This window comes from Rhipicephalus microplus, chromosome 2 (genome assembly GCF_043290135.1).
Source record: "Rhipicephalus microplus isolate Deutch F79 chromosome 2, USDA_Rmic, whole genome shotgun sequence".
Classification (NCBI taxonomy): domain Eukaryota; kingdom Metazoa; phylum Arthropoda; class Arachnida; order Ixodida; family Ixodidae; genus Rhipicephalus; species Rhipicephalus microplus.
The window spans coordinates 208,965,177-208,981,100 of record NC_134701.1 but is presented as its reverse complement, the minus strand read 5'-3'; the positions used below and the strand labels follow the sequence as shown (position 1 = coordinate 208,981,100).

The 15,924-nt window shown below is 43.4% G+C and overlaps 1 protein-coding gene across 1 annotated transcript in view; it reads right to left on the bottom strand.

Moving 5' to 3' along the window:
* Nucleotides 1–15,924, bottom strand: part of LOC119169585 (guanylate cyclase soluble subunit beta-1) — a 189,564-nt gene that overhangs the window by 49,816 nt on the left and 123,824 nt on the right. Inside the window, exons 3-4 of the mRNA XM_075875140.1 lie at nucleotides 13,610–13,713; nucleotides 731–959 (exon numbers count right to left, since the gene is read on the bottom strand). Coding sequence (XP_075731255.1) covers nucleotides 731–959; nucleotides 13,610–13,713 — 333 coding nt within the window. The remainder of the gene's footprint in view (nucleotides 1–730; nucleotides 960–13,609; nucleotides 13,714–15,924) is intronic.

Below are 15,924 nucleotides of genomic sequence, written 5' to 3'. Positions count from 1 at the left end.
TAACGCGAACAAGTTCTCCACACCGCGATGACCTCACAGCGCGTCGCCTAGCAACTGGCTGCATAGTCATGCCCATCCACTGGTCAGCCAGCAGCACGCCTGCCGGGATACTGCGCGCAACCAATCGGCCAAACCAGAAGTGAAGTGACGGCCATCTAAGCTCCTTCATACTGCATAAAGACGGTGCCTTGAGACGGCGCGAGGCGCCAGACGCACACACAGAGGTAACGAAGAATCACACTGCCGATGAGGAGATTGTTTAATAAGAACCGCAGTGTGCTAATAAGCGAGAGTGCTAGACTTACTTAGTGCCGCCGAAACGGCGAGAGGCACAATGCTGGCATCACTTGGCTTTACAAGACCACTTCGCATAACGCAGCGTCAATTGGCATTACACCGTATAATTTGGCATCACTTAGTATGGATAAGACCAGTTGAGAACGGATCAGCTCCCCTGTGCCATCAGCCTTGTACTACTAGTAGAAGCTACGGCCAGCTTTTTTATATTAATAATTGTGGCTACACCTACGATGGGAGCCAACAAATGTTGGGAGGAACTTCAAGCTTCGCTTGAAAAACAGGGCAATATTAGTACCCTGATCGCTGACTAGCCCGTATGCATAGTGCCTCTGCTGCAGCTGGCCAAGTGAACCAGTCATCAACGTATTCAGTAAAATCGCGCACGTGTTCACACCAACAAAGGAGTCGCCAAAGGGCAGACGAGCCTGACCTGCAGTAATGAAGATGCAGGCTACCCATTGGTCCCGGTGAAACCCTGAAAGAAGGCGCACTCATGCCCGGATAAGTGGACGCCAGGTGGTCGTGCAGGTTGTCGAGGTTCGTTAGGAAATCAGTCAGGTTTGAGCCCAGCACACGGAGGATGTGGTCGTATCCGTGCTGCTGGCAAAAATAGAGGAAGTGGCAGCCCAGCGCTTCGAGGCAGGCGTCTGGGCTCATTTCTGAAAGTGTGAGGAAGGAAGTGTGACAACAATTATGTTGAATTCTGTTGTAATTGCCTTAACATCCACACTCCCATGCCGTGTAGAGAAAATTGTATGTTTTAACCAAAATAACATATTGTGGTTTTGTAAAAGGGAACGAAGATTGGTAACAAAAAAGTGCCTTCAAGTTTGCTTTCTTTTTTTCATGTCTGGGCATTGTGATTTTTAGTCAAATAAGTGAGAAACCTTGCAAATAATTAAACGGGGAATTATGTAAAAATTTCCTGGCGTAAATTTCTTGAGTGTGCTTTTAAACTAGCAACTGGACTCAATTTGCGTAGTAGAAGGTTTAGCATAGAAAAATAAATATTGCATAATATCCATCAGACCAGTTTGCCAGAGGGAGAGGGGGTGCCCTGGAAGCCCGGGCCTCCACTGAAATTTTGATGGAGGTTCAAAATTCACCAAAATTATTAGTTAATCTTGTAATTTTTCACAAACAGTCAAGGCCTTCAGTAAGTGCCCTACCCCCACCCTACTCAAAGAAATTCTTGGCTTCTGGCTTGATATGAATGACCCACGCGTGTGTCCTAATATTGCGAAGATAACCCGCGTTTGTTGCAGTGTGACTCGTGAAGCGACACATATGTAGCTTTGAGCTGCAGCTTACCATCATTGATTAGTGTATATGAAGAAAAAAATTCCGCCATTTGAATCTGAACACGGATTTGAAGGCTATCTTGGCATGACTTCACGCACTCTTTTTTTACCTTGCTTTTAGTTTGTTGAAAGCTTGTAGAAAACATATTGCAGAAAATAGACACCCGGCTAATGTGGCTGAGTGAACCTGCATACTATGATAAAATATATCATGCACCTTTTGCTTCTTTGGCACCGTGAAATACACGAATCGTTCTTGTGAGACATAAATAAACAAATACACGTAACCATACGCAAACAAGATTGATATGAGAGCAGAATACGTAGACCCTTGGCAACTTGAAATAATATGGAGTGCTGGTTATATAAAACATGAAACTGAAATATTGGTGGGTGCATTCATTGACGCTGCCAACTGCTTTTTGATGAGCGAGCGGAACTGAAAGCTTAATAAGCATTAGGTGAAGTTAGATGTTACAGAGATAAACTTGCAAGGTTCCGATCGAAAGTATTCTCCATCCCCGAGTGGACCAATAGCCTTCTGACGTCGAGTTAAGCCATGCTTATTGTGGACCAAATGAAGTTGTTTCACTCACTCATTCTGTCACGATTTTGATGCTTTCGACGCATATGACGTCTTCGTAATTGAAAGCTGTATATTATTAGCTCCAAAAGACAAAAAAAAACACACTAAAACGCATGCGGCGCACTTCTCTTTTTAAAGGTGAAAGCACACTGCAGTCGCATATGTGCGTATAATCTTTGTCTTGATGTAAGAAAGACAATGGTATATGACATAATCGTACGCATACTGCACTCATATGCAATAAATGGAGTCGTCAGTACAGGCACGATCGTAGAACGCATAATTTAGCTAGTTAGTTTCTTTGTTTCACAAATCTCAACATCTTAGTGGCACTGCACTATATGTCCTTCAGTCCTGGAAAATTTACACACCCGTGGTCAACACGCCTTTAAAAGAAACGGGGTTTTCAACACTGAAACGGTTTATAGAATTCGAGGTGCACACTAGAAAGTTATTGTGAAAAAAATTCAGGCTGATAATATGTATGTATAACGTCACGTGATTATGTCCTAATATATGCAGCTTCTTTTGTACACTTATTGCGTGTTCCGGTGACCGAAAATTAAGTCAATTTCGTTGACAGGTGTAGCGGTGTTTATAGATCATCAGGGCTCATGTGACTGAATTTTGTTGGAACTTCCGGGTTGTGAATCTGGACTTAGTTTTGAGTTGTTTTTTGGGCGGCTCCATGAATGGTCGTTGTGCTTAACGTTTTTTATCGTTTGTCTGACTTACATGAAACGTCTCTAAGTGCAATTTTATTCTGATATAAATTGTATGGACACTCTCGACTGGATTGTGCTGCCAGCGTCGGCGTCGACGTCGGCGTCGCCGTCACTCACCGTATATGTATACGCATCTTTATAAACAAAAACGCGAGAGATGAAAAAAAAATCTAGAAAAAAGACTCTGGCGTACGGAATTGAACCTGGGACCACTGAGACGTGAGTGCGAGGCGTTAACTAAGTTTTTCAGACACAGCGAAGTAACAACTGAGACGCTTATTCGTCTTCACCTGTACCTGTGAGTACGTGTAGTGCGTTGTTTGTGCATGAGAAACGCGGGGCGTTCACGTTTCCATCTGCTTGCCATTCAACGTGTGACCTTCCAATTCGTTGCCATCACACTCATTGCTTTGCCTTTGCGACAAAGCTGTGACTTTTTTTGTAACTTTCCCTATTCATTGCTGTAGTTTTCACGATTTCCATTATCCGTGATGATGAGTAGCAGGCATTTTATAGAAGGACCAACATCTTTTGAACAAGATATAATAATAAAATGAAACATTTTAATACTGCGTCTAAGAACGGACGCAGTGAAATGGGCTGCTGTATGACCGACAATATAGAACACGAAGCTTTGTTTTGTCAGTAAGCCTCGCGTTGTTTAACAGCATTTATTTTCAACCGTATTCAATTTCTGTAAAGCTCTCATATGTTGGAATATCATTTACATGCCTCTTACATTATCTTCTTCAAGCACCATTTAGTGATTTCTTTCCGCTCCATACTTACTGTCTGCAGCAAGCAAGAAAATCAATGTGTTTTTTTCTTAGAAAGAGAAATTGGAAGGCCATAGGAATAATTTTACGAATATCCAGTGGTCTTTCAAAATTACTTTGCTTACATAAATAAGCACGAAGTAATTTCACACCTATTTTCACACCTGCAAGGTTTGGGACATCTTGTCTTTCATTCAGTGAGTATTTTTTAATTCAGCAATTTATGGAACTCCGAATGAGCTTGTTACCTGAAATAATGAAATCAAGTACACTGGCGGAGATGGTACTTTTGTGACGGAATCACGAAAACTTCGAGTGTTTTTCGTTCGTGTATAAGCGTTGTGGCAAGCTTTTCCTTAATTTCTTTTTCTTCAACGATTAACCACCATTGGTCGATATCAGAAAGAGCAGACTTCCGGCAGAAATAAGGAGAGAGAGAGATTGGGGGGCGCTATTGTGTGGGACTGTTATGTTGACCCCGCCGCTTTTTGTTATCTCGATTGCGACTCACAACTTAGTTTTAAGAGCCCTTTGTTCTCACTTCCATTCGCAGTGGTTGCTATAAAAATACCGACTCGTTTGGTGACTGCTCTCGACTGACAATACTTTTCTTTTTACATATTCTCCTCATTGTATTATTTCAGCGTTGCTCCCACGACAGGCGAACTTTTGCGATGTTTCCGGGGATCTACGTTTTCGCTGCTCTGCTGTTTTGGCAGAGAACAACAGCGTGGCTTGGCTGTCGGTTCTTGGCTGCATGGTGCCTGGCTGTTGAACCGGAGGTCACCGGTTCTATCCTGGCCGTGGCGGTCGCATTTCGATAGATGTGAAGTGGTGAAAGCCCGCGAACAGTGTGTAGCCGGTGCACGTTAAACAACACCAGATGACGTTAAACAACACCATGTCCGGAGCCCTCCACTACGACGTCGCTCAATTATATCGTATTTCGGGATGTCAAACCCCAGGTGTTATATATGAAAAACAGCGAAACAAGACTTGTTTAACGAGCTTCGTGTGTGGTTAACAGTGGTGGAAAGCTTAGCACGTGTATCAGGTGCGGTGCTGTTATGTGCCTGCTTGAACATCCAACTTTTCATGAAACTCATGCTCGTCACTCATACTGTGGAGGCTCGGAATTGATTCGTGACGCCACGGCAACCACCGAAAAGTTTGAGTATTATTCATTACCAGTACTTATCGAAACGCAACCACAGCGTTAGCATCTTCTCGTAATCTTAATAGGAATAGCTATACGAAACTGTAAGTAACATCTTGTAGCGCTAAAATACACATGTACACGAGAAGGCACAAAGGGTCACCAGGAGTGCTACTAGCAGCAAGCTTATTTTCAAAAATCCGATTTGTAATATACTACCACTGCCTGGAAAATAGTTGAACACGTGGGAACATTCAGCGAATGCGTGCAAGAAACCACTCATACTAAGAGAACTTAACGACCACGATGAATCATGTATATCCCTGCTTGGGAAAAGCCCTACTTCATTAAGTGGCAAAGCTATAAATGACTGAATGCACAAATCACCAATTGCATTGATATCTTCGGCTTCTACAAGCCGACGTCTGAACTCTTCTTTACGCCGACCTACAATGAAGCAAATGATGGCGAAGCAAATGACGGCAACCACGCATGAATGAAGAGTGCAAGAAATCGTTTAGGTGCCAATTTGTTTGACATACAATTATGTTCTCGCAATCAGTCATTCACATACCTGTTCTTGCTACTGCCGCTATTTGGTCCTGGCCCTTTCCCGTGATTTGAACTTCCTCGAAATCTTTTCAGATGATTCTTGGCCACAAACACTAATACGCTTGTTACACAGGCAGCCTAAACCACGGTTACGCTAACCGTGGTTACGTTAACCGCGGTTCACTGATGTTAAACGACACACGAAATCGGGGTTATGCCGCTAACCGTGGTTTTAAGAAACCCAGCTCTGCAACCTCGGTTAGGCAGATAACCGAGAAAATGGTGGCGCTCACCACCGATGACTGCATGCCGGCGAGCGCACGTGAGAAGTAGACGAGCTGGACGGCACGAACCACGCGTAAAGCCTGATAAGGATGTGGGAAAATCATTTGAGTGATATGTGGAGCACGTGACGCAATGCAAAGGTGTACGCGGCAATTACAGCCGAGTTGGACGCCGAACTTCCGCCTGACGCAGAGCAATTCACGCCAAAGCAAGTTCGGAAGAAGATGGACAATTTGAGCAAGAAGTACCGGTAAGTACATGAATATACTAGGGAGCACATATGACATTTTTACCTGGTTGCTGCTGAATGCATTCGGAGCATATATACGCAAAGAAGTGGCTCTGTTGATTGTTTTACGCCATATGACGTTGGCCACCTTAACCGAGGATGTTTCGCGCTGTGTAACATCGGCGAACCGTGGTGGGTGCTAACCGCAGTTCAACGAGGTCAACCGTGGTTGGTCGTAACCGCGCTTGCTTTGCTTGTGTAACATGGGTATAAGACATGGTCTCGATAACCCCCTTCTCTCAAGCGTGAAGTTCGGAAAGCTATGCTTCGTTATAAGTGGGCACGGGATTTTTATGATGCGTTGCTAAAGCACGTCGGCGTGACACTTCTGTTCGTTAATTTTGATTGATTCGAATTAAGTGGGAGCAGAGCTTTTTAAGCACGTGGTTCATAGCCTTGGTATAGCTAAATAATTCACCAACAAGCCCGCATTGGAACCCTAATCAAATATAAGTAACGCGAATTACATATGTGTGCATGCCTGATGCGTACTTCATTACGCTATAGGGTTAGATTTTCCTGCAATATTTCCGTTGCCGTGCGATCATTTAGCCGTCCAGGGAATGATAGGTAGAACATAAATTTGCAGTCTCTAGTACACTTATGGGTTTGTTTAATGTATTGTTTTGACTTCATGTTTCGGATAAAAGGATGCCTCGTTGCGAACATCACGTTAGTTCAGCTTACAGGCGTAAAGTTGCTGAAGTGGAACTGCTGAACTTTTGCGGAAATCGTCTCATGACAAAGCGGCCGCAGTCCGCACGAAGCCACATGGAGCCCAAATAACGAAATTCATCGAAATGTATTCACTACCCATCATTCTCATCTTGGTTAAAGCGCCACAAGTTGCAGCTTCTATAAACACTGCAGCGCAAGATTTCACCCTAGTTCACTATTACGAGGCACCGCACGCCAAAGAACGCATGTAGCTGAAGTTTCGGTCGCCGGAATATGTGGGGGTGTTACGGAAGGGGACAGAAACGCTCCATGAGGGAAGATAACACTGACTACTGATTAGCTTACGGTTAATGCACAAAGACGAGGAATGAGTACGCAAACGCCTTGTGCTGTAAAGCGTGATCGATTACAGATAACAGTTTTCAATCAACTGGCACTCATGACGGTTACAGTTCCACCCATTAAAAAAAAGGTGGCGGAACTGCGTAAAGTACATTGGTACGGGTCTTACATATTTACTAGGCACAATGACCACGGTGCCTTCCTAATAATGTCTCCATATGCCAGGGTGTATCGTAAAACGAGTACTGGGGGCCAGCGGACATGCACTGCGATGACGCTAAGCTCAGAAGAAGACCCGCCACGCAGTGAGTTTCCGTGCAGGGAATTTTCCTTTTTTCGGGGAATTTTCGCCTGTCATTTCAAGCCAAAGGGAAAAAGAAAATCGTGTTTTTGCAGGAAATTTCTGGAATGGTTGTATTCTTCTATGATGAGCCATAATGAGCGGTCACAGTGCACTTTCATCTGCTGTAATCGGTTTTGACACATGCACCACGCAAGCATGGCCTTCGAGATTTGCTTCTGATATTTAGGTGGAGCAATTCCTAGTTCACTAGTTCTGTTAGACTTGAAGCTCAGAATGTGCAGTGTACTAACAGTACATGCAATAAAAAAATTCACAGTTTTGTTGTGCAAACCTGGAGGAGATAATCATAATTTCAAAAGTCACCGGTACGTGAGACACGTGTAATTATAGTACGCGTGTGCGTGGATGGCAGCAATAATTCTTACTGTTGATTGATTGATTGATTGATATGTGTGGTTTAACGTCCCAAACCACCACATGATTATGAGAGATGCCGCAGTGGAGGGCTCCGGAAATTTCGACCACCTGGGGCTCTTTAACGTGCACCCAAATCTGAGCACATGGGCCTACAACATTTCCGCCTCCATCGGAAATGCAGCCGCCGCAGCCGGGATTCAAACCCGCGACCTGCGGGTAAACAACCCAGTACCTTAGCCACTAGACCACCGCGGTGGGGCGTAATTATTACTGTTGTGCAGGTAAATAAGCCGGGAAATCTGTGGACGTTTGTAGGGCGAAATCCCAGAAATAGTGATTATCATGTCTCTGAATGGGAAATATTCGGCGTAGTGTGCAACATCATTGCCGCCACGGTGGTCTGTTGGTCATTGTGCTTGATTTCCGGCTACGTTCGATGAAAACAAAGTATTACAAGCGCCTGTGCTAAGATTTCGCTGCCCCTGCCCCCCTGCAGCGTTTCTCAAAATTATAACGTGGTCTTGAGACTTAAATCTTCAATGACAATTATTATTTAGTTCATAAAACGATGAAGAAGTGTGAACAGTCCGGTTAGTCAATTTATGTGCAGAAGAAATCGCTTGTTAGCATGACATCGACATGAGTCGGTACACTGATAGCCGGGTCGCGTGAAGATATCAAGAAAGAGGTCTGCGAACGCATGCCACCGAATCTGCTGTTGCTGTATGGAAAAAAATGTTAGTTATTAATGTACCCACTGCTAGTGCCGTCGTTTCCTTACTTCATCCTCATGAAAACGCCGTTACTATATATATATATATATATATATATATATATATATATATATATATATATATATATATATATAATATACAGTCGTGAGGCAAGTACGAAGCAGTTACTTCACAGCTTCATTACAGCGCTGGCGATAGTGATGACTGAACAAATGTATTTTAAGAGAGACGGGAAGGGTGAGTGATATCTTTTTTTAGGCATAAGCGACGCAGTGGTAATCATACTGGAAGAGATAATTAACCTCACGTTTGGTGTAGTGTTTGACGTGCAGTGACAGCGTAAGGAAGCATGCAAGAACAGCGACGATGACTCGTGGCAGGTAGCCAAAGCGGCGCAAATAGCACAGGATGTGCATCGATCCGTGTACCTCACTGGGAAAAACTAACTTCCCCCGAACAAATTAGGTAGTACGGCTTCAACGGTAAGCTCCTATCTAGAGTTCTTGACATGAGTTCTTAAAGTTGTTTCTCTTCTCTTTACGGTAGTACGCAGTGAAAGATTCTGAGGAGGGCAATGCCACCGAACAGAGCGGGGAAAAAGAAAACTCAGGCGGGTGGAAACCGGAGTTCACTTAATCTTGGGACGGTGATTAACTAACGCAGAGTTCAAGGCATGCACTCGGCTTCCAGCTTAATTTTTTTTCGCATCTTTCGGTTTCTTTTTATTTTTGAGATGGTCTCTGGCCTGCAATTAGTAGGCACTGCTTATTCTAAACTCAAGAAAACGCTTTGTGTGCTGGCAACACTGATCTATAAGACAAAGATGGCTATGCCTAACATGGTCAGCGCGGCACCTTCATTTGGCGCTGTGCTGAAGTGCCTTCATTGTGACGTGGGATCGCGTCACTACTACGGCGTCTTTCATAATCATGTGGTGGTTTTGGGACGTTAATCCCCACAAATCATTTATTCTTCATCAATGGTGAGCAACCTTCAATAATCTGTGACAGCTTGCCGGCAAAGAGAGTTCAGCTTTAATAAAATGTGAAAAAAAGAGCTAGTTTCTCTTGAGCTTTCACGCTTGCATAGATGTCTGAAAATTTCATTATGAACTACCAAAATGGACAATTGTATCGGTCATGAAAGAGATCAGCCTTGAATGTTTGTTTTTCGAAGCAGAGGAAACGAAGCTAACACTACATTTTAGCCATAACGGCCGAGCTGCCTATTCAACGAGAGTAATGCTGGTCCAAGTGGAAGGGGAGAGCAAACGGGTTGCCCATCTACGAGATGGTTAGGTTATAATAATGCGGTGGCGGTTCACTCATATGGTGGTGTTGGGACGTTCAACCCCACAAATCAATCAATCAGAATTTGCTACCGAAGTGTTCGTGATTCCCAATAGATGGAGATACGTGGTAGTTCTCACCGCGCGTCGCGTACGTGTATCTAAAAGTGTTTCTCATGGCGTGCATGTAACGTATCTGGACTTTTCACGTTTGCGTGCGTGAAGTTCCTACGTAAAGAAAACTAAAACTGCCTATTATAATATTAATTTATTTACAACATAATGTAGGCCCACAAGGCCCAGGCAGGAGGGGGGAAATTACAAAACAAAGTACAGCTATTCAAAGGTAAAAAAAAAAGAACAAACCAAACTCGATTCAAAGTTTACATATCAGTAAAATAGTCGATCGACTCAACTGAATTTAGCAATGATGATGGCAGTGCGTTTCATACGTTAATACCACGAGAAAGAAAAAGAATTGAAAGCGTTAGTTCTTGATTGATAAGGAGTTAAGGATTCAGAGTGATGATGTATCGTTTGTCTTGTTATTCACGGGCGTATATATATGGAGCGGGATGAATGGAGAGCTTGTTATTTTTCAGGAGAAAAAGAAATTCAAGACTGAGTATTTTTCGTCGTAGTATCAAAGTCTGTATTTCCTCAATAGGCTTGATTGCTGTTGGTGAGTCTGTTTTACAGAATTTAAACAAAACTAAATTATGGAGCTTTGCGTTATACCAACGCGCACACTACGCACGTGCGACTATGGCGCACGTGTTTGTGTGCATGTATAACCCACATTTGAGATTAAAAAAATGTTCCGAGGGAAGGATTACATCAGCTTCATTTGATAATGGGCACCACTACGACTTGCGCAGAAAACAAGCATATGCGGAAAGTGCAGTAACACACGTAACACAACAAGTTTATTAAAGCGCATGCTTATATAAGCGAAACTATATTCCGTGCTTACAGGTGCCCGAATATTAATAAGAATGCACACATGCTATGTAATGGTGTACTCATCAAGGAGAATGAAGTCGTAGCGACTGAACTGATTGGAATAGACTACCGTATAGTGTACGTCCGTCACCTTTCCGGTGCGTAAGTTTCTGATTTGCGCCGTTATCCGTCGCGTATCGTCTGCATCCTTCGGGAAGCGATACGTTAATTTTCATCTTATTTATTTATTTATTTGATTTGCATACACAGATACACAAGTAGACAGAAGAAAGAGGGAGAGAGCAAGCCGGCAACTGCCACCTGGAGGGGCACATCCCCTGCTCACTTCAACCTCGATTCCACGCATTGCGGCACACTGCAATGGTCTTTGGACAACGTTTTCTTTTTTTTTTTGGCTTGCGGGTGTGGCATGGCGAAAATAAAAAAACTATGTTGCCGCTTCTCTACGCACCCCGTCGCGGTAGTCTAGTGGCTAAGGTACCCGGCTGCTGACCCGCAGGTCACGGTATCGAATCCCGGCTGCGGCGGCTGCATTTTCGATGGAGGTGGAAATGCTGTTTGCCCATGTGCTCAGATTTGGTACATGTTAAAGAACCCCAGGTGGTCGAAATTTCCCGTACCCTCCACTACGGCGTCTCTCATAATCATATGATGGTTATGGGACGTTAAACTCTACATACCAACCTTCTCAACGCGTGCAATGTAGTAACATAGCTCCTTTCATGGTTGACCCTGTTAGTGCCATTTACAGGCACGGCCGCTATGTGGCGAGCGTTCACTTGGAGTCGTGAATAAACTTTCCATGGCCGTCATATGGCACGCCACTGGCAACATTGCACATCACTGAAGCTTCGTCATTTCAAATATGAGAGCCGCAGTGAAGTTGAAAGCATGCTGCCACTCGTTGATTGATTTGTGGGGTTTAACGTCCCAAAACCACGATATGAATATGAGAGACGCCGTAGTGGAGGGCTCCGGAAATTTCGACCATCTGGGGTTCTTTAACGTGCACCCAAATCTGAGCACACAGGCCTCCAACATTTCCTCCTCCATCGGAAATGCAGCCGCCGCAGCCGGGATTCGATCCCGCGACCTGCGGGTCAGCAGCCGAGTACCTTAGCCACTAGACCACCGCGGCGGGGCATGCTGCCACTCGTGAGTAGAATACGAAGGAACAACAACAACAACAACAACAACAACAACAACAACAACAACAACAACAACAACAACAACAACAACAACAACAACAACAACAACAACAACAACAACAACAACAACAACAACAACAACAACAACAACAACAACAAAGCTGAGGCTCGAATAGCACACAATTTCCCCGAAATTCAAGAGCTTTATTTAGCGTAGGAAGTTCACGAGTGCTATGCAGGACAAGAAGTTAGCATGGAAAGGAGGGTATCGCATTCGTCGGTCAGTTTCACAAAAAAATATGAGCACTGTACGCACTTCAGGCTACCACAACGCACTGCAAAAAACTTGAACGAAAGAGGCTGCACATAAATGTCATCCATCACTTGCATTGTCTCGAGTGCAAAGAAGTGGGCTTGCTGTATAAATGTGCCCGGCGTTAGCATACAGTTCTCTTCACATTGAAAGTTTAATTATTACAATTTTTGTTTTAAAGATAGTAATTTTTGGAGTGTCCCTTTGATGGCTGTATTTCCATCTTGTGATACGACAGCTTCCGCCTTGTAGTTCTCCATTGCCGTCAATAAGATATTCAAAAAATTCTTTTCTTCCGTAAAACAACAAACATTGTAATGAGAAATCTTGCCATATAAAAATAACTATTTCTTTGCTTTCCATTTAGGTGTAAAGCTGAATAGGACCACTGCATGGTTGAAAATGCATCTTAATGTAAACAAAAATATTAAATTTGAAAAAATGATCAATTTTTCTTGTAAATTTTAACTAATTGCAGGGTCTAAAATATTTTTTCTGCAAAACACCTTCCGTGACGTAGGCATTCATTGCTGAGATATTCATACAACGTGCAGTCATAAATAAAAAAGGGCAAGAATAACACAGTTTGGCTAAATTCCAGAAGAGTTATGTGGCAGAAAAAAATTGCGCTAACATGACTGAGTTTCGAACAACTTACACAAGCGTTTTCGCGCAATATGTAGGTGAGATTTGATTTAGAAAGAAGCAGTAGTACTTTTAACATATATATTTTCCCAAACAGCACCCATACAGCATTCGGAGAGTTCAGGAGTCACATACGTAACGAAAAATTTTTTCATCCCCAAAATATTCTGGCGATTCACTCTTTTGAATGCAGTAACTCAGCACTTTTTAAATACATTTGTACAGGGTCGCCAGAATGGCTGGGACGTTTGGTGTGGAACGACTCGTGTATGAACTTTTATGACCATATTCCTTTCAGGGGAAGTGGCTACGTTTGCGTACGCAACTTTTTATGCTAGTTTTGTCAACTAGTTCCGAAAATGGAGCAAATACATTGGTCATTTAGATTAGTCAAATCTTCTACGTGCTAAACATGGCTTCGCGTAAGTTCAGTGTGCTGTGTAGGACTGCAGCCCATCCCTTTAGGGAGGTGATAAGATGTTTGACGGGTCCTTAGACGTGTCACGTTTGCCAACCAATGGAAAAAGTATTACTTTGCGGTTATCAGAATGAATGAAACCAATAACTAATCACACAGACAGATTTGGAGCCTGCGATTTTATTATTTTTATGTTACAATAGTACACGACTGACTGCAGAATGATGAAGTATTTAATTACACCCTATTTAAACATAATTGCTGGAACTCGTGCAAAGCAACACGTATATATGGCTTCGTTTTCTTTCTTCACTCGGGTGCAACTACATGCACATAAAAAAACTAAAAAAAAGAACACGGTTAAATCAAAGAAAAAATAGATGGCTCACCCAGCACTTCGGACGCCGACTGCACCAGCTTGAAAGTGACATCGTCTGCGTACACACGATGCATGAGGAAAGAACCGCCATGCATACGGATCTTGCTTTTGCGCCTGCGCAGAACAAAAAAGAATGCATCATAAATCGCGCGCTGCATTGCATCACCTCTGCTACCAAATTCAAAAGACACCACTTTGTATGCAGGAGGTAGCACAGTAAGCACAATGGGGCGCTAAAGCCGAAGCGCCTTGGCGGCGCGGCTTGAATAAAGAGAGAATAAATGTTCAAGTATTTGATAAAACGCCTCAGTTCCTCCGGAAATTAAATCTCCTTCAGACGTTCCTTCAGAGCGAGCTCCGTTGCTTTCTTTATGATGGCCGCGAACACTTGCTTCCACTTACTTGAAGGAGGGTGTACACTGAATCTCTTTCTTCGCGCAGTGACTGCATGCGATGCGGGAAAAAAAAAAAGATACGCGCTTCAAAAAAGCGCAATCATTTTCTATGAGAAACACGTCTCTTCCTCCCTCCCCCTTACTTCAGTTTTTTTTATTTTTACACTTTAATTACGGGACCTATCCGCGACAAACACAACACTTGAACCTCTGCGGTCGCTCGTGAGCTTCTAGCCGGTCTGTCGCCTCAATTGTGTTCCTCGTTAATGCCTAGCAAGGCCCGCTCTGCTATCGGCTCCGGTATTCTTTCCTCCGCGATCTTCTCGGCTCAGTCACGACCACGTACGCGACCTAATTAGTTCCCGAAGCGTTGAATAGGTCACGTTCTGTCGCTGCTTGATCAGATCGCAGAAGTACAAGCTGAAGCGTATACGTATACGTATAGTAAAGAGCCGAGGATATCCTCGGCTCTTTACTATAGCGCCCGTTTCCGGCATCCCTCATTACGCAATACATGCCTCGAGGAGGCAAGCATCGCGTGTCAAAGCTAATTTGACCAGCGAAAACTGGCGAGCTGCCTCGTTAATTCGACGCCCTTGTTACTGTGGGAATCTGTTCATCGAAGCCTAATTAATGCAGGATGGAAACAACGCGTGACTGGCTTTTGAAAGACAAAGTGGCTTGGCTATACGAGTACGTCTTCTTTGTTGGGCTGACGTTAAGGATTTTATCAGCACAGAGCAATAAGAGAAGGTTCTAGTTCTTCCTCCCTTTTCTTTCTAAGGAGCTCTCCCATGCTTTACTTTGAAGAAGTGGGAGAGCTCATGATCTATGCTGTCGTTTTTCATCTGCAAGAGCACACTTTTTTGTGTGTCCTAAATTGATGAGGAAGCTGTTCAAGAACAGATGACATCGATCGCTCATTATCTCGTACTGTTCAACGTGTTACACCACTATATGAAAGCCGTAAAACAAACAAGCTGCACGCAACGACATATTAACGCGATAGTCTGAACTATACATTCACATGGCAAAGAAAATATGAAAAGAAACCACAGTTAGGAAAAGGCACTATAACGATTGATACGCTATTTTTATATTTTGTAACAGCGACTGCACAGCACTTTCGTTTTCCAGAACGTTTTTTCAGTGCTCTCAAAATATACTTTTTCCTGCATTATCTTAATGCGGGTCCGAGAAATCATTTCTTCAAACTTATTCTACGATATAGTTGTAACAGTGGCGATCTAAATGAACACTTTAATGTTTCGTTATGATGGTATTTCACGAGGTGGCACGTGTCCTACTTTTGAAAGACAGGCAGATTTACGGGACGGTGAACGGGAATATTGTTTGAACTCTACGCATTCCTACTCCTACAAAACGGAGGTGGAATTTTCGATGACCCCAACAAAGTTTTTCATCCATACATTGGTACCGTAACCTTGTCATCTGGACTATCAATAGCAAGTATACTTTCTGATTACTGAGGTGAGTTGATGAATTAATAATATTATATTGCGAAAACAGCAAGCTCAACATGTTCGAAGGTATTCAAGCTTTCATTTCACGCGTGAGAGCGAGTGCGTCGTCAGAGTCCTTTTTGAGTGTAATAGTTTCAATAATGAAGCGTTTGATCATCTGTTATTTTTGTTGTGTCATCATTTATGCAGGAGCGACGACACGGGGACACTCTTCTAATTTACCCCCCCCCCCCCCCTTGTCTCGATCTCTTCAATATCCCTCCTTTTTTTTCTCTAACTTTTTTAGATATCAATTTTGTGTGCGCGCGCGCGTCTGTGTAAGATAGGTAGATATAGATAGAAAGAGAGAAAAAATACACAGCTATGTGGTCCTGAGGTAGGTTGCCGGAAGCGGCCATTATTCATGCCGGCGCGGCGTTCTATAGAGGCCCCGCTTCAAATGTCCC